This window comes from Cyprinodon tularosa, unplaced genomic scaffold (assembly GCF_016077235.1).
Source record: "Cyprinodon tularosa strain WSP-4 unplaced genomic scaffold, ASM1607723v1 ctg55, whole genome shotgun sequence".
Lineage (NCBI taxonomy): Eukaryota > Metazoa > Chordata > Actinopteri > Cyprinodontiformes > Cyprinodontidae > Cyprinodon > Cyprinodon tularosa.
In genome coordinates, this window is record NW_024039285.1 from 2,358,100 (window position 1) to 2,383,729 (window position 25,630).

The 25,630-nt window shown below is 35.6% G+C and overlaps 1 protein-coding gene across 2 annotated transcripts in view; it reads right to left on the reverse strand.

The window, feature by feature from the left end:
- The window catches only part of LOC119796466 (fibrinogen C domain-containing protein 1-like), a 207,141-nt gene that overhangs the window by 83,561 nt on the left and 97,950 nt on the right, over window positions 1-25,630 (reverse strand). For both annotated transcript variants that reach the window (XM_038305036.1, XM_038305034.1), the window contains 2 exons: window positions 19,101-19,260; window positions 8,268-8,404 (listed from right to left, as the gene is read on the reverse strand). In XM_038305036.1, the coding sequence (XP_038160964.1) occupies window positions 8,268-8,404; window positions 19,101-19,260 (297 nt within the window). The remainder of the gene's footprint in view (window positions 1-8,267; window positions 8,405-19,100; window positions 19,261-25,630) is intronic.

Consider the following 25,630-nt stretch of genomic DNA (forward strand, 5'->3'; position numbering starts at 1 on the left):
AATTTGTTTCACACATTGGCACCTGACAACAATCCATCTCAACTAAATTAAACTAAGTGTTTTGTAATTTCTTCTGATCTATTACTTAATTTAAATAGAATGCTACAGAGGCTCTTTCCTCTTATCCACTATAAACCACGCCAAAAACAAAACAAAATGCCCTTTAAACGAGGCAAGATACAGAAAAGCATGTTAATTTGGTAACATAAAATCACTTCTCGCCTAAATTTCAAAAGTAAGATAAACCATGTGAAGACTATGCTGTGTCAGCAGGGGCTCATCACCCTGCATTGAATGAAAACCATTTGGTCTATATGAATATATCTACTATATATTCCTGAAAAGAGTCAAACAATATAATTTGCTTTATTACCACTTCTAGCATAAAAGAGTAGCCGTAAATCTTGGATATTTCTATTTGTGGGTCTAGCCATATCGCGGTTGGGAAAAAAACATAAAATAGCCACCTTTTACCGCAGCAGGCCTTTTGACAGATCTCTAACCTTTTCTCACATTACCTGCACCCAGCTCTAATGGCACTAATATCCAAAAGGACATGTCTGAAACTAGCAGGGATAATGCAGCAGAAAGCTCATGCTCTATTCCTGCACCACTTCACTTTCCTTTTTCCCCTGTTCTGTCCAAATAAAATAAATAAGTATATATATATATATATCTGTTTACTTGATACTCATAGATATATACTATATATAAATATGTATATAAAAAAAAAATAGAAGTATCAAGTAAACTTGAAAGACTTTCAGCTTTATAATCTACTCTAAAAATAATTTAATTAAAAAAACAAAACAAAATAAACAGCGATGAGACACAACTGCACATACATCTGCCCTGGATTTCTTTTATTTTCAATTGAATAAACTAGCAGATAAAATATTGAATACCTATCAACCGTAGAGACACTAGAAAGCCTACAGTATGCACTCTGAAATGCTCAAAAGGCACTTCAGGCCTCTAACGGAGTAATAGAACAGGCACACAATCGTACATTCAATCTCAAACTTTTACATTTCAGTTCTTTGCTGAATGGAATTTTTGTGAGTGATTGCAGTGCTTCTGATAAAAGCCCTATTTGATAATGCAGACCCAGACTGCACTCTTATATATCCACTCTCATTTATTATTAATAATCCATGGTCATTTTTAGTCCCTTCCTTTTAACAAATAAAATAGTAATAATAAAAGATACCGTTCTGACCTAAGAGGCTTTATTTAAATGGCATCTGAAATCGCTTTACTAAAACATGTCAGCCAGTCACCCAAAAGTTCTGGATGGTAAGAGGCTGCATATGCACAGCTTTTAGGATTAACCGTCTGAATGGATGAACTGTAAACACATATGAGCATATATTGCATATGTGAACAGATGAAGATTTTCATTTACATTCAGTTGTTCTGTTGAGATATGAGTTCTGAGTTTGAAAAATGTTCATGCCTGCAGGTAGAACGTGCGCTGTGTGCTCTCATGAGTCGATGGGTGTGGGGCCCAGTAATGACATCTCTTTTCTTTTATGTTCCTATCTGCCATCCCCTTTCTACCTCTATGGAACAACTCGGTCTCAAGAGCCTGAGTTATGGCATTGGAGAAATATGGAGCAATTTCCTCTGACAACTATTCCCACCATGCAATAATGATGTATTTTTTTTTTTCTCTCTCTCACTTAAAAGATGTTATCTTCTAATAACTGTATTATCTCGAGGATTAATCAGTGGAAAAAAACTCTCTTAATATAATTCATCTATTATCTTTAAAGGAGCGGCTCTATTTATAAAAACGACAACCTCTGTAAATACGCAGGTTTCTGAGCACAACTGTACATAGCAACAGAATCTAAATCCTTCCAAAGCAGAGTTGGCTGACAGATGTAGTCTGTTAGGAAAATATATATCCCAAGAAAAAAAGAAAAGAAACTCGAATAGGGAATGAATATTTCTCTAAAAGTAGCTTTTCAAATTCAATATGGCGCCTCACAGAAAATAATTAAAATACGTTCCTGAATAATCAATGTAATAAAAACAACATCCCTACACACATTAATTTGACTACAACCAAAATCTAAAAAAAAGTTTGAAAATTTTTATAGTGATGCAGGCTGAGTTTAAAAAAAAAGATTTTATGTAATTAATAAAAATAATATTAACAGTAAAAGGCAGTGAATGATGGCATAATTATTATCACTGCTGCACTGCAGCAGGAAATTGCAGGAGCCGTCAAAGGCCAGGAGGTGGGTGTAGCTTATCCACCAGCCAACATACACATGGGCACAGAAAACATATATACTTTCGAGCATAAAAAAAAAGTAAAAAGATTATGCTGTATGTTCTTTTCACTGGATAATGAACAGCTAACAATAAATTCATACGAACTCGAATTCTTGCAATTGTGAGAGTTTTCTATGGAATATTGTAATAGTAAAGTATTTTTCTCCAGCCAAATGTATGGAGTCAAGTCATTATGTCTGGCTATATTTTTAATTATATTCACATGCAGTCATAGTTCCATTAAAAAGCTGTGAGTCATCCTGTATTTCTTTATATTCTTTTTCAAGAAGCCAGGCCTTCTTCTAATAGATTGGTTTAGTCTTTTTTTATTGGCTGTGAGACGTTTCTAATCCATTATCTAGATTTTAGAATTTTAATTTTTTCTTATCTATGACTCATTTGGGGATATGAAGGCTCTCTAGCAAAACAGACAAACCAAAGTATTTTTGTCAACTTATAACAGACAACACAGTGGGAGAAATGCGCTAAACTGGATACATATGTACTTTTAAAAAATATATCTTCAGAAAGATATAATTTGTTTATGTATATAAATAAAAATAAAAACTTTATAAAGCCATGACAACACATTTGACACATACCATACACAAATGCAAATAAACTGATTCAGAAAGAGCTATTAGCAGTCAGCTCAACATACAGATTGTGATCCTCTGAAGAATGAGACAATTAGTGATGCTGTGGGAGGTTCTTAGCTCACACTGAACAATGTACTGTCAGTGTGCTTCAGGATCGGCCTGAAAAAACTTTAATCTTTCAAAGGACTGTTGAATTATTGAACAGATAAACACAACGTTAGACAAAAAAAAAAAAAAAACTGTCGCTTTAAAAACCAGAAATGATTTCATGGATGACTAATAGCGATCACAAGTCTGTTTTCACTAGAAACATCTTTCATTTTCAAACACACCTCACCACTGTTTTTTTTGGGGATCTGTGTTTTAGAGTTAGGATGAGGAATAGGAAAGCAAAATGTAATCATGGTAAGATACTGTAACATTAAGGATCTCTTGGTATTTTTTAAGTGTTTAAAACAAAAATATGGAGCATAATGTAGTTGGATCAGAGAGCAAGAATTGTTTATGCAAATACTGAATCATTACTGCATTTAGACGTTTATTTAAAACAATTTTATCTGGTTATATGTGTTATTCAAACTTTGATAATGAAGAAAGTATAAGACAAGCATCTCACAAATCTAATCAGAATTGTATTCTTAAGGGCAATTTGTGGCCCATACACCTCATATTAGTCTGGAAAGGAGCCTAAAGTCAAAGGCAGGATCAACAGATTCAACAAAAACTATTTAGAACAAATTAGATAACTATGGATGTGATGCAAAAACATCTTATAAAAAAATAAATAAATAAATAAATAAAAGCTCTTATGAATGCCAGGTGTGGAGATTGCAACCATATAAAGAGCTCTTTCAGGACATAATAAAGTGCATCAATAAAACACCCATTGCAGCTGCAAACCTGTCTGTTATGGTTACAGAAAAGCGATGTTGCCTTATGGTCCCGCTGCACACCCCCACTGTGACCGGTGTGGTCTGTTTCAGACTGGAGAGTATTTAACCTTACCAGCTCTGGTTGGCCAGCCCCTTAGTAACCAGCTTACACCAAATCACGACTATGAAACTTTTCCCCATATGAAAATGCTCAATTCAGTTTAAACAGTCAATGTTTTCATCATCTGAACAAAGATTGTGCTCCAAAAGTAAGCAAGCTTCCAACTGGGTTTTATCTCAACATCTCCATCTAATTATTCTAGCAATATGAGCTCTAATTGAAACTCAAAATCATAATTGGAAACCACTATGTTCAATGAAGAGCATCAAAAAGTGTAGCAAAAAAGCGATATGGCCTCCAGCTGGTTTAGTGGCTGTGTGTCACTTTTCAGAATATTGATGCAACTGTGTTTTGAGTGATTTCCTACCTGTGTTAATACCTCCAAACGTTGATTTCTTTTTTTTTTTTTTCTGTGCAGGTCCCTTTTTATCCAGATAAATTCAGCCCACACGTTCAATTGAAGTACTTCTCTGGTGCACTTATATTCAATTCATTTTGGATGATTTTTTTTTTTTCTCAATCTTAGAATAAATCAGATAAATGTGGAGCAAAGTTATCTGCTTTTTCTGATCCCTGTAGGAAGCGGTTCTCTTTTCTACTATTTGAAGCATTTATTAAAAACTGATGAGGCAACACTGTAAAGAAATCTGGTAATGAGTAATTTATCGTGAATAGTAGGGGCGACAAAGACACCCCAAAGGCTTCATTATTCACTGAATAGTTTTATACTTGCATGATTTCAGAGGATAATCTCTCACTCTGGAAGTTTGGAGACGTGGCTGTCTGTGGGTGGCTGTCCTAGGCTAGTTTGAACAGCTTGATTTTGAATCTACTGTGGCATTATGGAAAACAGCTCTTTGATCATTTCGCCTTTTTTTATGACTGCTTTTGGTTTGACTTTTTGGGGATTTTTCACTGAGCTTCTCACAACCAAAGGATGAATTTTTCATGTGAAATCTCGCATATCTGCATTCAGGTGCAGGCAGGAACACGAGGCATTAAAATGAAATTTACACTGAAAGGTTATAATTGACTGATGGCGTAATTGTACTGATTGGTATCAAAATCTAGAGCCACTTCAGATAACTCTATTATCTTCAAGGCTCCCAGAGAGCCCCCTTTTTACTGCCAATACAGTAGAAGAGAACAATTTTATTATAGGCCATTTTGAAGTATGCCTTTACAGGGAGTAAGAAAAATGACATTTAAGTTCCTCTATTGTGTTTTTTTATATCCTATTCTTACTTTCTACCTCATTTTCTCCTTTGAAAGCTCATCTGTTCTCTCCCTTTTCTTCTAAGTAACCTGCTCATCTTTCAGTCTGTCTGCAACACTATGTCAAACTATGCTAATGAGGTGGCAGCATATGGCTCATTCCTTATTTAAGCTCAGCAGACAGTAAGCCACTCTGCTCCTTGAGAATCCTGCTACCTGCTCCTGTTGGACTACACAATGCTGATCTCCTAATGAGGCTCAGAGATTATCACAGCCAGCTCAACACTCCAGGCAGGATCAGTAGCTGCTTGTTATCACCTCAATCTGAGCAGCTGCGGAAATCCTTTTTGCTGGACAGCATGGATAGCACCCTGCTTACTCTGAACAGCTAAGTCCCAGTGTAGAGGGTCACCTTACTTTGATGCAAACAATCCATGCATAGATGGACGCACAGGTTGCACACCTTGCCTATAACACTAACTTGGTGAAAGCTTACTGTAACAAGCGTGCATGTTTTCTATTCCTGTGATAAGGATTGAAAAAAAAAAAAAAACATGCACAGGAAATTCACAGTGAATTAGACACCGACAACATTGCTTTATCTATTTCACATTGTACCCCTAACAATGAAAACACTATCAAAATAAGATTAGTTTATCTCGAATTGCTCATAATGAACATGTATTTCTGTAGATAAGGGCTAAAAAACTATTTTTCTGGTTTTCCAACTTTTCTGTATTAAAAATAAAACAAATAAATTTTTACACCTTTTAGTAGCCCATCTAGTAAAGAGTGTTAAAAAAAAGCCCAAATCATTTCACCTAGTTCTAATTTCTGCATTTAATATTTAAAGTGAGTAAATTAATGTAGTGAATCCATTAAAGAATGGATTTTTTTTTGCAGTACATAGTCTGTCAATACTGTCAGTACAACCAACTTTGCTCAAAAAGACATTTTTCTACTACTTTTGGAGCACACAGTGGGAAGGATTTAAAACTATTTCTTGTAATAAATTAATTCTATGATTTTTATTTCTCTTTTAATTCCATAGTTTTGATTTTGTTTTTTTAAAGAAATGGAATCTGTAGAGTTAGATGCCCATGGAAGAAGGTTGATTTTGTGTCTGATGAAGGGTTTCAGTGTTCCCATCCAATATGTTTTGGACTACACTAAAGCCCCCTATAATGACCCGTTTCTAGTATTTAAATAGAGTCGATCAGAAATTTATTTTGAATATTCTGGTTCATAAACCAAATTTATGGCCTAGTGCACTCTAATCTTTCCTGGTCCAACATCATCACATGTCCTTTGCCATACTTAACATCAGGCAATAGCTGTTTCTCCAGAATCCTCCTTTGCTATATGTCAAATCCAGCTTGGGTATTTTCTGTCAACAGTTCCCTTAGCGTTAAGCAAGGGAACTGGGAATTTATTGAGCTAAATATTGATTCTTGTCCAGTCTTGAGGCTAATAGCTTACGCAAATGGTCTTTATCATTTTTTTGTCAACATTTCAGGTAAACTGACCAAAATGCATTGCTAGTTAAATGTAAAGGAAACACAGAGTGACTTAAAAGTGCTAAGTGAGTTCTTCTTTTTTTCCTTATACTGTTGAAATCTTATTATCTTACTATCTTATTTATTTCTGAACTTTTCTAAACATTTTATCATGAGTTAATGCATCAAAAAAAAAATATAAACTTTAAAAATATATAAACTTTTACCATTAGTGCAACGATATTTGGCTAGCACATTACTGAGAAGTTAGAAAATGCAGAAATCTATAAGGCTAAAAGCTGAAAAAGCATGCTGTAAAAACATCTTTTCAAAGCATCATCCCATCAGGTAAAAGGCTAAAATCTGTAAATGTATTTTTTTTTTCTGCAAAGCAATAAAACACTTTTTGAACAACTTGCATCACTTTGCAGTTACAGAAAAAAATGATACTGTAGGAAGTTTTGAATGGATTCCAAAGTCCGCCTCTGCATGTTAAATTGCATCACAACCTGTATAGAGATGAGAAGAAGAATTGTGATGGATTTACATGGCGTAAATGTCCAAATTCTCTCATTTTCGTTTTGGAGTTTCTCAGCACTCCCTGAGGACAGCTTTGGTACACCTCATAACCAAAAGGAAATAAATGTCTCTAACTAGAAAGAGCTTGTGTGTACAGAGTAGAATACAATTGAACAACAATTCCCAGTCTAACTTCAAACAGCTGCATGTGAGTGTTTGTTCACCTCACTGTCTCCTTCTCCCAGAAGACGTAGCACTTCCAGAAAACAGCCCTTTTCAAACAGGATTGTTTACTTGAGGAAGTCCAGACAACTGACAGATGTGGAGTGGGAATAATAACTACATATGCTTAGAGGAGCTCCAAATGTCGGTTTTCTGTGATTCCGTTTTAGGATTACTCACCACTATCCACCTATAATTCAATCAAGGTTTTGTTTTTTTGCCTTAGCAGTAGAAAGGTACATTAATTTTCACAAAAGCTTTATTCTAACTTGCTGGCTAAGAATTTTGTTGCAGTCGATCTGAAAAGGCATCTTTGCATCGGTGGGTAATTTAGATTTAAATCTTCCCTACAGTTATAATGGCTCCTTCTTTTTAACCTTCACCTGAACATGTCATGTCCATCAGTGCTGTTTTAATAGCTTTCTTCATCCTTCTTCATAATTCTTTCAGCAATCACTTGAAATACAAAAAAAAAATCTACCTTCTTTTTGACAAGAGAAAATCTACTAAAAGTATTTTTAAAAAGGTGCACTTGTACCATGGTCCTGAGATCTCCTTGTTATTCTGTTAAATAAAAATTTTATGAAATGTTTAATACATGAGATTCCTGAGGCAGTACATCTGTAATTGCAGCGGGAGCTCAGAAAGAAATGTATACAACATTAAAGGTTGGATGAGTGACTTAAATGGAATAAATGTGCACAGGTGGATTCGGGTTCGGTGAATCCTTTTTACTTTAGAAGCTTAATACTGTCTGTTAAAGCAGATTTATAAAAGTAGATGGGTTGAAAGGGCCTGCAGCCTTATTAAATTTTCCCATTTTAATCTTGATTATGACCCCAGAATAAATACATAGAAAACCCTAAAATGGACCAATAAAAGAAAAAAGGCTTAAGCACTACATGTTTGTGTGTTTGCCACTGGATCAGCAGTGACTCACCGTCCAGCCTCCTCCGTCCGTGGTCATGTCGCAGTAGACCTGGAAGCCTGTAGGGTGGTGAACGGGAAACACAGAGTAGATGCCGTCCTCTCTCTGACCACTGGCGTACAGATCACCACAGTCGCGGGGGCGAGAGCCTTGGAAGAGGTGAAAGGAAGGACACATTAAATAAATCAGACCCACAATAAATTTTCAAGGAGAAAGGACTGTACTTTCTTTACACTGACTTCTATTTAAAGACAGATATCGTCATGGCATGTTTAAATTGTTTTAGCTCAATTAGATAAATTAAGAAATAAAATGTGCTGATACATTTTATTACAAAAAAGTATTATTATAGTGAAGTCTTTCAAAAATTCCTTGCCAAATCGTAATCACATAAAAAGGCATATTTCATTGTCAGAGATTAACACAAACTAGTCCAAGCTAATGAAGATTAGGACGAGTAGAGTTTTCCAGACTTTAAGCAGAAAGAGACATAAAAATTATGAAAATCATTGATATTCAGGCCGCTAAGACAAGTAATCATCAAATAAAACCTCTCTGCAAAGTGTGGATATTCATTTTGGACAAAGAGTTTTAGCTCTTACAGATTGAAGGGAGAGAGGAAGTGACCAGCCAATTATCAAGTCCTGCCACAAATTTTTTCATTTGATTTATGTCGGGACTTTGGTTTATTTCAACATATGTTTATGTGTTGATCTAAATCATTCTAATGTAGGTCTGGTTGAATGTTTAGGACAATTTTTTTCTGAGGAAAGGTGGATTTACCTCCATTATACTTCAAATCAGCTCCATTTCCTTACTAAACTAAGCCAGTAGTTCCAGTTACAAAAGGTGATCAGGGTGATATCCAGTTGTTCTTAACCGTGAGCATGTAAGCCAAAAGCTAGATATCATCGAGCATAAGATGAGAGCTCCTACATTGACTTGTGTCAGTGCTGTCCTAGCCCATTCTGTCAGTTTTAGTAGAAGGCTTTGTCTTGGTTCGTTTACAGCACCACTATTTGGATTCCTTGATTTAATTAATAGATTTTATTTGGGCTTTAAGAGAGTTAGACATTCTTAGTGGGTATACTTCGATTTGTGACTGAAGATGGCTATACTGGTTTATTGTATGATACTGATGAATGAAAGATGAAAGGAAAATGTCAATCATGCCCATTTGTTCTGATTTCTATTGCAATAAATATAGTAGTAAAAAATAAATAAAAGAGAAAAAAACATCTGCTAACTATTTTGGGGAAATTTAAAAAAAATAAAATCACCATAAAATGCATTGAAGTTCAGGAGTGCAATGTAAAAAAAGGGAAAAACAACATGGTACATCAATACTCCTGCTAAACATTGTCTAAGCTAATTTCCAGCCCATTACAGAGCATTTAGATTTTCCTTTAGACAATAACTGTCTAATAGTGGAATAGTGCTAGTGTTATCTATCTGTCTACTTGCCTGCCTGTCTGTCTCTTTTTTTTTTAACAAACAATACAGACAGTTTAAATATTGTATGATAATACTATTTCCGTAAATGATAAATACATTTCAGTAAATGACCCATTTTATAATGAAATAAAATATCAAGCAACAACAAAACAATTGTAAAAAAAAAAAAAAAAAGCAGAATTATGTGGGGGAAATGGAGGAAATGTAGAGCACAGATGCAAAACCATAGAGAGGAAGAGGCTAAGTTGTAAGAGACAAAAAGAAAAAAAATATTTAAAATAAAAAGAGAAGCCTTATATATTATATATTCATGTCTAAACATTTAAATACTATACCCGCTGCAGAATTTAAGATGAGAATCCTGAGGAGAAGTTGAGAGAGACAGAAAGAGCTCCTAAACCGGAGATGGGAGGAACAGAGGGATACTTGTTTGTGGCTAAGAAACCCCTGTATCCCAGAGAATACTGAATCTTTTCCCAAGAAGGTAAAAAAAGGAACTCTGTGATGGGGGTAGTAGTATAGATAATGTATGCAGACTTCACAGGGTCAAAATCTTGAATTTAAAACAGCTAAGTGAGCCCTTCAAAAGGCTATATAAGTTTCCTTTTGCACTGCATGAAATGTTTATCTCCATTAAGTTTTTTCTGCTTCTCATTGTCACCCTCAGCTAATAGATTCCGACTTTCCCCATCGTCACACATAAGCATTAACATCTCCCTTTCCTCCTTTTTTATCCCAGGAAACTAAAGTCACATTCCACAGGGTGTCTGAAACATGCTTACTTATAAATATGAAATGCTCACAAGGACTTCACTTAAATGACCCAAGTAGAGCAAGAAAATCTATCAGGATCCCCTCCATTATCAGATTAATATGACATTTTGATTTCTGTCTAAGGAAATATCAATCTGATGATAAAGAACTTGTAAGTTAATGGAAAAGTTTTTGGAACAAAATATTGGAATCTGAACAATATAATATTATTTAAAAAATTTTAATAATCAAATTTACATACGTAATCTCAATCTTAGAAGGCAGTAACTGTACTTGCTATTTGCCGACACGTCACCCCTATAGCCTGATCTTAAAAGATTCATAACAAGGGGCGCAAAATTGAATGTGCATTTTTTTTTTATGCATCAAATAAGTGGTTACTGTATGGGTGATCTACAAACTTTGCTTTGCAAATGTTAAGACGTGCAAACCAATTCAGTCCCGGCTATTAAAATGCGCAGGTTGCATATGCTATGGGCAGTTGAGAATGGTTGCAAAAGACAAATGAGCTTCTAAGCCCTGTCGGTGGAGGTATTAATGATAAAAATTATTTAAAAATAATAATTACGGTATAATACTGAATAATATCTATCAAGCATCTCACATAGGTTGTCTATCTCTAAGTGCTAAAAACTCAATTAAAAAGATGAATTGATGAATATAGCTAAAGTTAAGCATAAAATTCTGAAAAATTAGACATGAAAAAAGGTGCAAACACATAGAACATAAGTGTATGTCATGCTTTGTTGAATCAAGGGAGAAAAGCATCTCCAATGCGAAAGGTAAGAGATGAGCACTCCCCCCATGTGTCTTTGCATCCTCTCTCTTTTTTATCAAACATGCCACAATTATCAGAATCAGTCAATTTTTTTGCCTAAATAATATGCAAAAATTCTGGTAGCAGTTGAGTGACAGATTTGGAAAGTTGCTTTACTTTGTGCAGTTTTGTCATTAAATTATGATCTGCATAGTAATGAAGGCACACATGCCATAAATGGTTTGTACATGACGTCTGCTGATCTGCAAAATAAATTGCTTTGCACAGTCTTTGAAGACCAGCTTTGCACATACAAACATGTTTGCAACGGTTTTAAGATGTGCAAAGCTTCCTAACATCAGGAATCTGCAGCACAATCAGGAGAGATGGCATAATATTACCTGTAAAACATAAGAATTGAATAAAGTGATCTTTAATCCATATATAAACCCTCTTTAAAAGCTGTGTCCTCTATATGTAAAAAAGAAATAATCAAATGTTTATTTTTTCCATAGCTATTGACTAAGCTTTCAAAGGTTCAGGGCTAATGTTAATTATTTTTGGAACTTGCTTTTAATTTATCTGTTTGAACACAGAGAGTTTTTAATTTATTTGCTATCAGAAATATCTCTTTCAGACTACCTATTACTAATTTTTAAATTTTTGCATACATGTATATGCGTAGTTAAACAAATTTGTCCAGTTCAGTTTTTCCAGCCACATCCATCCCTAATAACTGTCAGACCTGTGACATTAAGAAATAAGACAACCCTAACATCTAACAACATTAATTAAGCAAAAAGATCTTGAAAACCATTATATTCAGTGCTATAAAAAAAAAATAATAATGATCCAAGAACAGATGTGAAAGCAGATTCAATGACATTTGTCAGTAATGAGCTCTCTCTGAGGCTTTGCGACTCACGGTCAACCATAAAGAGAACTATTATCCACAGTTAGAGGAAACCGAACAAAGGTGAACATTCCCAGGAGTGGGCAGCCACAAAAGAATGCTCCAAAAGCACAACAACTCATCTAGGACATCACAAAAAAATTCCTACTCAATGAGTGTTTCAAGGTACAAGCCCCGCAGATTAAACAGAACACAAAGTCCCATCTGGCATTGATCAGAAAACAAAGAGTGGATGTGGCACAACCATAATCAGATGTAGAGTGACAAAGAAAAGCAACAACTTAGCGATAATCTGTAAGGTGGGAAATAGCTTTTGTCAAATTTCAATACAAAGATATCTAAACATTGAAAAGATGCTCAAATCATTAAAGGGACACTATGCAACATTTTTCAGTTAATTAATGTGTTCCATAACGTTTTGGATGATTAAATGAGTCATTTCAGGTTGAACAAAGGTATTCTCGGCCGCTCTGGTGGTCTGTGGGGGAAATACTGCACTTGCAACTGCAGGAGCACCGACCCGCACCCACAGGCTCAGAAGTCTCGTGAGAGTCAGTCTTGCTTTACGGCGAGAACTGCTACACGCCCCCAGTTAAAAGCATTCTCGTTGCTAGCACAGTGGCGATCTTTGTGCAGTTATGCTACGTTCACGCAGCAAAAGCAGCAAAATCGCGTCTGCTGCTTCCTTTTTGCTGCTTGTACCAGTTAGTTCTGACGCGTGGCTGAAGCAGCTTTGCTGCTCCGGCTGTGTCTGAGGCGCGTTGGGCGGAGCTTCACTATCCTTTCTCTGCCTTGCAGCTATATTTGCTGTGATCAATTGGAATAAAGTAGTTTTAATATGTGTTTAAATGAGAAAATACACCTGAAAACGTAATCAGTGCCGTCAGTTCATTCAGATTATTATCCTGCCTTCAATATTTTTTCTGTCGGAGCCGCTCAGACCCCCACATACCAGCGGGGCGCCAACAGTATGGATCCCTTCATCAGCAGCGGTTCACCGCGGTAGCTGGTAGGTGTTTTTCATCTAAATAATCCAAACTGCATATTCTGCCGGCAGATTTCTGCATTTTAAGTTAATTTAGGCGTCAATAAACTGTTTAAGAGGAGAGATCATCAGCGCTGTGTCTCTCTCCCTGCGTTAAACGCACCCGACGCGCTGCTTCAGCTGCTCAGACGTGCTGCGCCTGGTGCTCAAATCGCGCCGCGGGACCGCCTTGACGCGCGTCAACCATTGACTTTGCATGTAAACTCGCTGCTTCTGTCGCGCCAGCTACGTCCAGTGTGAACGCAGCGTTAGTCATTCGCTGCTAAGCTCAAAACAACCGCGCCTGGCTTGACGGAGAAACCAGGAGAACAGCTGTGCATATTTACGACAGTGCACTTTTACTTTCGCCCTCTGGAGGGAGCCTCACTGGAAAATCAACACCGGTTGCATAGTGTACCTTTAAGTTATCAAATAATAACTTACTGCAGTAAACAAACTAAACATGTCAATCAGGGAAGCAATTTTTAGTTCATTAATGAACTAAAAAAAAAAAAATCCCAAAATAAATGCATTTTGTACTTAAAATAAATCTTGTTTTTTAAATATTCTCCATCCAGAACTCAATTTCATTTGTTTCTGCCATTTTAAAAGTATTTGGAATGTATAATAAATGTTTGTTTAATTGATTTCAAACATATGTTTACAGAGGTATCTTAGAATAGAATAGAAAATCCCTTTATTGTCCCACAATGAGGAAATTGTGGTGTTTACAGAAAAAGATTAGAGTAGATCACACAATGGTCACACAATGTGCACCTTAGAAAAGTGTATAAAAGAACACAGATAGAAAAATAAGACAAATAGAGTATTGTACTTTACAGTGTTTTTATAATGAAATACTCTGTTTCTGGAAAAATAAATCAATAACAGCTGTGGACATTTTAAACGAATCATATAGACTATGAAGACTATTTAATATTAATTACCACAACTATCAGGGGCCATAATGCTGTGTCTATATGCAGTATGAGTAAAAGTATAAGTGAGAATTAAAACCGCCAGGAAGTTTAAAAGAAAATAGGGTCTTTAATGGTCTCTGTTCGCCAATATACGTGAATATGGTACCAATGTCGAAAAAAATATATGTGATATTTAGAACATTTGCTGTATTTCAATCTAGTTTCTAAACTAGCTGAAAAGTGTCCTAGAGCAGCTGAACCCGACTTTCAACACAAATAACACAACATTAAATTCAATGGGTTTTAGGGCTATGTTTATTCAGCTGCAAACTGGTACTCATTGCTAGTTTTATTACTATAGCTTTTCAATTATATTTGCTTTAGTGACTAATGTTACTTTATAAATCATAGTAAATAACATAAACATTCTTGTTTTTGCACTAAATTACTCTTGCATAGATGACTGAGGAAGTAGCATTTGCATTCTAAAAAGCCAGAGTCCCGGTGCAGCAGCACTGCATTGCAAATCCTTTTATTAGATGAAAAGTAGGGCTCCGATTCTGTTTTTTATCCAACTCAGGAATCATGTTGTAGATACAGCAGAGACACACCTTACAACCAGCAATTTGAATTCATGTGATTTGGAAAAACCAATAGCTCCTTTAGGGAAATTAGTAAAAACAGCATTGTGAGGGAAACATTTTAATATTCACAGACGATGAAGACGAGGAAAATCAAAAACATCCATGGGTGTGTACTGAATGCTGGCATATTTCTCAAACTGATGTGCTGTGAATTGGAGCTATATAAATAAACTGAATTAAATAACAATTTAAATAAAAAGAGAAAGACAAAACAAACATCTGTCTGTCTAATAAGGATAGGGAGTTAGAAAGAAAATAACTGTTGTTCATCATATGAAATGGCTTTTAAGTAGGATGATTTTTGCAGGTTTCTTAGCTTAGTTTTTTATTTTTTTTAGTTCAGCCTTAAAATCTATAAAAATATCAAGAACATACTCCACAAAAACTCAGTTTTCCACTTGCTGCATAGTTTTAGATTGTCCTGACAGAAGCTCTGAGGAGGAAAAGGGGAGAAAAATATGTCCAGTAGGTAGAATTTATATTGACCATATTGCAAATACTGTCCATAAAACTTGGATTTTTGTGACATGTTTTTATGTTTAAAATTACTTACATTTGTTTGTCTTGATTATGCAAATATGACCATATTTTGATTTCTTTTGTAATTCACTTTAATTAATAAAATCCTGTATGACCAAATGCTTCCAGATGTCACCTAACTGAAGTGTCAAACATGTTATGGCGATGCTTTCCTTTGTCTGGGATCAAAAAGCAAATCAGTGTTTGGGGACAAATTATACATGTGCTATTAAGGTACTCTGGTCATATTAGACCAAATTTTAGCTGTTGGCCTTACATGCAAAATTATATGTCAGAGAAATGTATCACAAAAGACACTTGTAAAATAAACTTTACAACCAAGTCCACTAAATGAAAACCTGGCAGTGTTTGTAGCTTGTTGCATTTAAATGCTTTTCTTGAGCAAGGACAAACAAACAAAAAGGAACGGATCAAATGAGGTGTAGAGCTTGATAAAGGGAAATACTGTTAGAACCGTTAAACTGTTATCAAATGCAGATGGCACTGAGATGTACAATAGGTGGAGATTCAACCTCTGAATCTCCACCAAGAGACCCTGAGCATAGGGCCAAAACTACAATTTATATATACATTTTTCTTTAGATAAAAAAACATATATATCAACAACAGGACAGAACAGTTAAGTCTAAACCAAGACCCAAAAATTGACATCCACAAATGCTATTTAATCTTTCTGACCCTAAACTATTTAGGAAGAAGAAATTGGTAAAATCTACAGTCTTTAGATATGCAAAGCTGGACGAAACATACCGCAGTAAACTTGCAGCTGTAACCACAATCATATTTGGCACTGTAAATATATTTGAATCCAAAATGCTTTCCATTAAGTACAATAAGAGGCAAAGCCATATGCATCTTGACAAGAGGTAGATAACATTTGTAAAAAGATCACAGCACCAGCAGATGGAGTTAGGGAAAACTTTAATAGTGATGAATCACACATGAGCCTCTGTTCCCTTTCAAATACAGTTGGAGATCAAATAAAGTCATGTACAGCAGCAGCTACCCCAAGCATCATAAAACCATCCATATTCTAACAGAGGATGGACAATATTTAAACAAAAAGGGTAATAATTGTGTTTTGTCTACACAGAAATGTCCTTTATGCCTTTTTTTTTTGTCTCTCTCTGTTAAACTCCCCACATCAAAGGGTTAATTCATGCCTTACATCTACATATTTGGTCTGTAACTCATTTAGAAACAATTGGCTACATATTCTCTACATTTGTTAGTTAAGTTTAGTCCTGATTTAGCCACTGTGAGCTCAAGGATACAACTCAAGGATACAACTATAGATTCAAGTGGACACACCTCCCTGTTTTTACTATTAATTGTTTTTGAATAAGCCACCACAGTTTGCATGTTCTCCCTGAGTTCACCTTTGCTGCTCCAAACATACTTGTTTCTTCATACCAACCCTAAAGATTTCTCCGAAAGGACTTATGAAATGCTGTACAATTACTTTTATTGTCAGTAAAGTCTGGTGTTTCAATGTATTTGCATATATTTAAGCCTGTATATATAACTTTGACTCTAATTTATAAAAGGCCACATATACCAACATGTTTGATCCAAGAGTTTAGACTTATAAATAAAGTTTCTTCACTAGAGACAAGAGGCTGTATACTGCACCATTTTTATTCTCAGAATTTATGAAGCCTTAAACCTTGTGTGGTAAAAAAAAAGTTTAACTGTCAAAACACAACAACAGCACACTACCCTTAAAATGACAACAAACCCTTAAAACAAAGTTAAATAAAAAAAAAGGTGTTAAAATACCATCACCTCAATACTGATAATAAATAATAATAAAACATAATTTTTACTAGTAGTTTGAAATTGGAGAGTGTTGGTCTTATTTACAATATTATTGACCTCGATTAAGCATGCAGATTCAAGCAAAGGGGGAAAAAAGAAGAAAAACAATAGAATTCAGAGAATTTATGGAGAGGTCAAACATACAACATAAAGAAAAAAAGAAAGAATATAAAAGAATATAAAAAGATATAGTTATTTATGTTTTTAAACTAAATTCTATTTTTTTCTATCAGCTACGAATTCTTATTGTTGCCCTTCCAAGAAAGGAGTAATAAAGCCTGAAGGTCATTTGACTGAACTCTAAGCTCTGTGGGAAAAATTGAAATGAAACCGCCTTTGATCTGTTCTCTTAGAGCCACAGCAGGCTGATGTAATTGTCACCACAGTCTTACCCTGTAGCCTGACTCTATGTAACATAACAAGCCTATGCTATTTTCAGACATAAACATTTTAGCAACAACAACATAAAAGTGTTTGGTTCAATGCCAACAAGAAGTTTTGGCTCACAAGGCTTTCATTAGTGTTAATTAAAAGAAAAATCTGTGTTGTTGATACTAAAATACAGCCACAAGACAATCCATCAAAAAGAAGTTTGTATAAATTATCCCAATGGGAAACGTTCTGCTAAAATCTGACATTTTTATAATTTATAGCCCTTTTTAATTGATGTTTTGTTTAAAATAACTGTTAATATTGTAAGAAGCTAAGATATTCAGATCAGCAGGCGTGCCTGATCATCAGGCAAGAGCTGCGTAACAATGGAGTGGCCTGCTAGTGTCAGTTTTCAGCACCATGGACAGAGCTTCCAGCAGCAGCATACAGTACTAATAAAATAGTTATATTCTGTACAGTTATGCATATATTGTGCAATAATCATTTGAACCACATTCAACATATTTCAAAGCTTATATCTGATAAATAAACATTTATGTGCTAATATAGAGAAAAGTTTTTCATTAAATAACAATACCTGTAAGCCCATGTTTTGTGTATAAGGTTTATGCTCAATAGAGCATAATGAATGTTAAACTTACTATCAAATGCAAAGTTTTGCTCAGTGAAAAAGCAAATGATGTCTCAGCATTTAGTTTTTAACTAAAAACGTTTTAGTGTAACAGCTTTCCAAGAAAAACTGTTTCAATCTTAAGCTTAGAATATTGGTTTTCGTCTTTTAAATGGATGATTTAATAAAAAAAATTAAGATTAGCTAAATAAACTTTTTGTGATGGGTTTCTACTACACATCAGAAAAAAAGCTACACTAATCAAACCAAAAAATAAAATACACAAAATTAAATTTGGTGGATGTAGAATATCTCCTCAAACCATAATTGTGAAAAAATGTGTATAAAGCTTATATGTATGAAGTAAAGTGTAGGCTAATAACTTATATTTTATACTTTAAATGTATAGCATTAAAATAGAAAAATTCATTTTTCATCTTTTTAAACAAAATGAATAAAAATTCCTCTCTCCAGCAGGAAACTAAGTTAAAGTAGTTGCCTGTGAGTGTATGTTTTGCACTGTGGAGAAGCATCCCTCAACTGTGCTACCGGACTTTTAGTAAAAGCAAATTCAGTAGGGGAATGCCACCAGGTATGCCTGGTTAAAAGGCTTCCAATGGGACAATGCCTCAGGCCTTTCTCTGTGGACATGAGAGTCATCTCTCATCTAAAGTGAAATATTTCATGTTTTTACCAAGGCCACTGAATAATACGCATGAGATATAGCCCACAGAAAGGTGCCCGCATTGCCTGGAGAAGTTAAATTGAACGAATAGGCTGAGAGATGGATAACAGGAAGATCACACAGCACCAGAATTCTGAAGAAGAGAAGGTAAAGCTAGAAAGGAAGGTGAAAGATTAGCATGTGGGTTGCTTATACAGAAATGACACAAAGGCTGGGGGACAATAAAATTTCATACAAATCTTTTCAATATAGTGAACCTAAACACTGCAAAACAAAGGTGCATTAAGTTTAATTTTGATAAATTTTTCTTGCCATTAGAACAGCCCTTGAGCCGCGCCCCTCGGACTGGCGCCCTCTGTAGATCTGCCTTGACCCGAGCCTTTAGACCCACATTTTCCTTTTGCATGGCATTAAGAGCATCGCTGACGGAGTTCACCACCTTCACCATGTTGATCTGGCTGTCTGACAGCAGCTGCAGAACAATGAAAGTGAGAGAGAGAGAAAAACATACTTCAAAAATTTGAAAAAAGAAAATCACCAAGATCCTTACAAAGCAGATGGGATAACAGTTCCATTACCTTGAAGACAGAAAGCAATTGTAAATTTTTTCATGACACTGAATACGGTTAAACATTACACACCCTATCCCAAGTCATTTTTATGCACATTGTTGTAGTTTCATGTCTTGCACAGGTTGCTCAAAATTGTATTGAATATGTGCTTGAGCTGGTGGACCTGTCGATTCAGAGCATACTTATCAACCAAAAAGCATCAGAAAAATTGCTTTCATCGTACTGTTTTATTTTAAACACATTTACAGTGTTGGTTTTTTTTATGCAGATTCCCAAGCAGTTTTAATGTCAGCATTTCCTTTAAACGTAAAAAATATATATATATATCTATATATCTATATATATATTTTTTTTTACTCTGGACAGAATCTCTGGACAGAAAGAAGAGATTTAATGCAGACTGACTTTATTTTAACCTATTATTCTGTTGCCAAAATTAAATTGTCTAAGCCTCTGTAAAGAGAGAAAATAAGTACCATCTTACAGTAGTCAAAGAAATATGAAGCCATTAAGTTGCTAAGTACTTCTAATGGGCATTTAGTTGTTCAACATTTTGAATTATTTCTTAGATAGACTTAGACATAGACAGATTTATTTTGTCATTTTGTATACACAAGTGTAGACAAAAATAAATTTAGTTTAGAACTGCTCTCTAGACAGTTTCATTTTTCAAAGTTCAGCCTTGGTAAGTTAAGCAGCAGTTGTTGTTGAGCTGCTACTACTGCCTCCAGCTCCTGAAGCACTTCTCTTGGCTCAGGAGAGGAAGAGGACAATGATGACAATGCTTTGAGGGTGGTAGCCCCCTGGGTTGAAGAGGCTGACTATAGCAGCAGTGGTGCCATCGGCAGGTTTTAGCAGCGATAGACAGTGCTGGACAAGGTGTGGAACCGGGAGGAGCTGGCTGGGGATGTTTAAGCCTTTGGCAGTGAAGCATCTACTCATTTTCACCTGCAGAGGGATATGCTTGCCCTCTAGATGCCAAAGATTGCCTGGGAACAGTCTCAGAGGAGCCTCTATTCACACAGAGCTCTTTGTTTCTATCGGCGGGGTACAGCATCAGCCCCCCCAGGCCATCAGCACTGTCCGGTACTGCTGGACGTAGCCAAGACACCATCAGAATGATTGCGCAGCAGTTAAATATCTCCTTTTTTGAAGAGAGTTCGAGTCCGAGATTATACATTTTGTTATCCAACGAGCTGCCGTTGGAGAGCAGGACTGATGGAAGCAGTAGTCTGTGGGGATCTCTCTTTAGCTTTGCAGTTAGCCCCCTGTGCAGCCTCACTTTCTCCGTCTCACGCATCTCTTCCTCCATAAGTTATTTTCCTCTGTTGTCTAATTAACATCCATCTGTAGCACTCCGCAGCTTTGTAACGGTCAAAAATGTCAGTATTTAAAGCATTTTGTGACTGTAGGTCTAGCAGGCGTTGGCAATCAAAGATGCTCATTTGATGTCTGGTTTGTATCCCTTTAAGCGACGTATTTTGTGAAATTTGTCAAGAGGAACTGCTCTTGGCTGCTGCCTTGAATCGGCGCCATGGTGACTAAATAACATAGAGATTACCATGAGGTAACAGAGACTGTCTAATTCAAAAAGCATGAAAAAAAAAAAAACACACTGAAGATAGAACATTAAAACTAGTGGATGCATGTGAAAAGTTGGTCTGTAATTGTGGTCATGGATAAATTATTATACCATCTTAGTGTTCATTAATTTAGAGGATAATACCTGAAAAAAAAAAAAAAAACTAGAAAAGCACTTGTAGAGTGCAGGCCTCCTCCAAGCAACATCTATAGGTAAAACTAGCACATGATTTGGATTTTTATCGCATTTTAATGAATTGCTCCTTGGCATGAGGTGCACCTTTGGTAACAATTTCCTTAAAATCCTTTCCTAAGTTTCTAAATAAGGCAGAGTGTATGTTTGAAGCCTCTGGTGTTTGTTCTGCTCTCATTGTCTTCTTTCCCTATGCTTTTTTGCTTGACCAGCACATCAATACATCAAGCGAGCCATGGCTCACCTTTCCTGTGTTTTTGGGCTTAGTATAATACCTCTCGACTTCTTTGAGTCCGAAGCTAAAGCTGTCAATAGTCACTGCTGACCCCTTCTGGTTTAGGGGGGATCTGCTTGCTCCTCCAAATATTGTTAAAGAATCCTTTAAAGAATTCCTACATCTGGATTGTGATGTAGATCATCACCAAAATGTAATTGATTGTTTGTTCCTTGGACTGAGGTCACCTTTGGTAAAGATTTTATTAAAATCCTTTTATAACTTAAGACACACACAAACTCAACTAAAAACATAACCTCCTTGGTGGAGGTTAAAAAGAACCTAAAATCCATCCATCCATCTTCTCCCGCTTATTTCATCAGGGGCACGGTGGGGCCAGTGCCTTTCTATGGGTGAGAGCAGGGTAAACCCTGGACAAGTCACAACTCTGTCCCAGGGCAACACAGAGACACAAAACCACTGACAAGTAAATATTTTCCTCTTGATTACTAACTCTAATGATAAGCAATAATTTTGAGATACAATCTTTAAATAAAGATATAAAACATACTGTTTTCTTTAAACTACTAAGATTGTATCTATTAATGTAGCTAAATTTTGTGGTCAGCAGTGAGAACTGTTTAACTACCCATTAGTTTTTCATTCATTCTTCTTTGATTTCATTGCCATTGGCTCCTAATTAGTTCCTCTTTGTTACCAAGGTTAATAATCAAAAGTTCTATAATAAGCATTGGCCTTTAAGCAAATATGTTGTAACTCCTGGAGTTTACCTCTGACTTGCGAGTTTTTTAATCATATGCCACAGGCATTGATGGAGGATCAGCTCCATTTATTCTGATATGATAAAAGATACACATACTTTAAAACTTCACCTGTCCAATCCTTTAAAATATTTACAACAAAGGTGACAAAGGAAAAGAGGATGGAAAATGACTCAAATTTACTTCTTTGATGAAAACTATTAAGGCAGAAATCACTGTAGTGAGTGTTTTTAATAACAATACATATTGCTGTTAGTTATTTTAAGCTAACATAATAAAAGGTCATTCAGCATTGATTTGCTATTTTAGCAGTGAAAAGCTACAGTCATTTATTTGAACATTCAGTTGAACATATGCAATGGTACACTGCTCGTTACTCTAAAGTAAATTCAGTCCAGTTCCTGTTATTTGAAACTGATTGATTTAAATAGGTTGCAAAGCAGCATAATTTTTACAAACCTGAGGGGACTTTCTGCATGGTGTGTGCATGTTTTCCCGGTACATGTGTGGGGTAATCCTGCTTGGTCCCATAATAAGAATAAAAAATTAAATAAAATCATCACCACTGGGTTCCAAAATTGGAGTCAACCTGTCCAGGGTGTATCCTGTCTTTTGCCTATAGACTGCTGGAGATGTGCACAGCCTCCCATGACCCAAGTGGACAAGCAGGTAGAGAAAATGGATAGATGATCTGTTTATGTATTACTTCCAAGTAGGTTACTGGTTATATATAAGTAGGGCTGTTAAAAGAACTGTGATTTTCTGATGTAATTCACTTGGTAAAAATTCTCATTAGAGAGATGTGGAAGTCAGATTCCAAAGTTAGTGTCCAGCTGCAGCATTACAACCACTACTCACATGTATCCCTGAAGAGCAGATTAGCATGTTTTTCTTCAGTAAGGAGTAGACAGTAAGTACTATATATTGTTTAAAAAATATATACTGTTTAAAGCAAAACGGTGTAAATTTTAACTCAAGAATCTGTCATACAGTTTTGATGTTGGAGCCAAACACAGTGAGGCAGAGAGCAGTCCTTCGATATTTACTAGAGTGTTGAACAAAAAAGAAAACCAATGAAGGAGCAGCCAAGATTCTGGTGCGAAGTATTGCGAGAACATCAGGTAGATAACAAGAGCAACCAGCAAGGAGTGAGAGCAAGAGAGGAGTTCAAATACTGGGAGTGTAAAAATGCTGAAACAATAGACTGGGGCTGATTGGTTAGTTGTTCACAGGTGTGGGAGGAGAGAGCAGGAGGGAGACATAGAGGAGAGAGAGACTGGTAGCAGGAGCTAAGAGAAAGTAAAAAGATAAACTATGAAAATGAATCTAACACTAACCAAGAATAACTATTTTAAAAGACTGAACTAATCAAAGAAACCAAGGAAACACAGAACAAAAATAATCAAACCTAGAATTAGATATGTAACTTGAGATGGTTGGGTCATTAACTGAATCAGTCATGTAACCTAGATGCAGCCTGAGTACCCCTTAAACATAACAGCTAACTAAGCCATACATTTCTGTTAGGCAATAAAACAGATATGACACTTCATCAGACATGTTTCATTCTCTTGTGTAGGATTTAACCTATGGAGCCCATAGCTTTGTTTTTACAAGTAGCTCCACGACTTCTCAGTCTGGTCCAAAGTGGCCTCTTACCAGATTCTTAAAATTGAAAACTGTTTAATTTAGTAATGGTGCAGTATGGCCAGTCCTTTGAGGGGTGCTAAACCTGGAAATGACAGGTCTAGTGTCACTAGTGGTTAAAAGTTATACAGTGTTATGGAGTTTTTTGTTTTTAAATGCAGATATTTCATAATTGCACAATTTATAGCTGTAATCATAATATTATAATACAGCCATTGTTTTGTTGTTGTTTGTTCTTTTTGTCAAAAGTCAAAATCTATTACCAGCCCATGTCTAACTAAGGCTATATTCACACTGCAGGCATAATGCCCTTTTTGTGTGAAACCTGATTGTTTTTATTCTTTTGCCGTTCATATTTCAAGAAATATACAACCTGTATGTGTTCTTATGTGAGAACTGCATTTATACAGCTTAAGTGTCCTGCATGTACAGTAGAGTATGCAATGACTTCAAAAGCAAGTGTTCTGCGTTTATGGAAGTAAACATGGATTGTAGGGCTGTAGCGAATTTGCAATCTTTCTTTTAATTCCCAACCTGAGCCAGTGCTTTAACAGCACAATTTTGTGAATGCGACCTGGCCTTTCAGACACAGGTTGAATTTTAAAAGATCAGATACTGGATTCGGGACTGCATTGCCAAGTGGTCTGGGTCGCATTGGAAAAAATTGGATCTGTATCAGATACGGATATAATCAGAACTGGGTCACTTCAGGCTGCTGTGGCAACGAGGCCAAAGAGCATAATCAAGAAATTAGAATCAAATGAATGTAAGCAATGAGTTAAGTTGCAACAGTGTAAGTCATGTTTGCATACGACTGAATTTTGTGTGGTACACTTTCACAAATACCATCATTTGACTCTGTAACCGTTACACTGAAAATACAGCTCAAGAAGTTGTGCCCAGGATTTGCCTCAGCAGTCTTTGCATGGCTTCGGCCATGCTCAGGATCTACTTGTTTAGTCTGTTCAGATCTATGAAAACTATTGCCTCTTAATTATAAATTAGCGTTGCAACTAATGATTATTTTGCAAATCAATTAATCGACTGATCTTTTTTTTTTTTCAATTAACTGATTATTAATCAGATAGCCAAAGGTTCCTTAAAGAAGAGTTTTTATGAAATTAAACCAGGTGAAACTCAAATTTTCCACTTGAGGAGTTCGGATAGAGCATATTGACAGGAGAAAAAGTTTTTGTTATCTTAAATGCAAAATGTACTTATATTGTTTTTACAATCTTGGTATAACTACTGCTTTGTGGATTGCACTGACTACTAAAGGCATGTTTAGAGTCTCTATAATCCAGTTAACGATCAATTGATTACCAAATTTGTTGATCATTGTTTTGATAATTGATAAATCACAATTATTACAAATAATTGTTTCAGCCCTATTATAAATATTTGCAAATAAGTTGTTACCAACTTATTAATAAGTATAATGCAACGGCTCTGACTGGAATTACAGAGAATTAAGTTTTTTGAATTTTTCTTTTGTTTTTTTGTTTTTTACTCATAGTAGATATAAGAGATATTTTTACTAACCATCACATTCATACATGCAAACACCCTTTAAAATAACTCTGTCGTCATCTTTCTTTTTCCCTGCCTCATGCAAACATACCCCCCTTTAAAAAACACAAACACACAGAAACCAGCACTGTTCAAAGTCATATACCCTATGGTGGAGGTTCAGAGTCTTCCAAGAAGGAATGTTTGTGCAGCATAGCTACACCCAGGTGTTAAATCTGCATTAGATGTAAACCCCCATGGCCATTCCTTGGCCTCAATATCTATGCAACAGAGAGCTAACGCACAGCAAGCTACACTGAAAGAACATCACACTGGAATAGTGT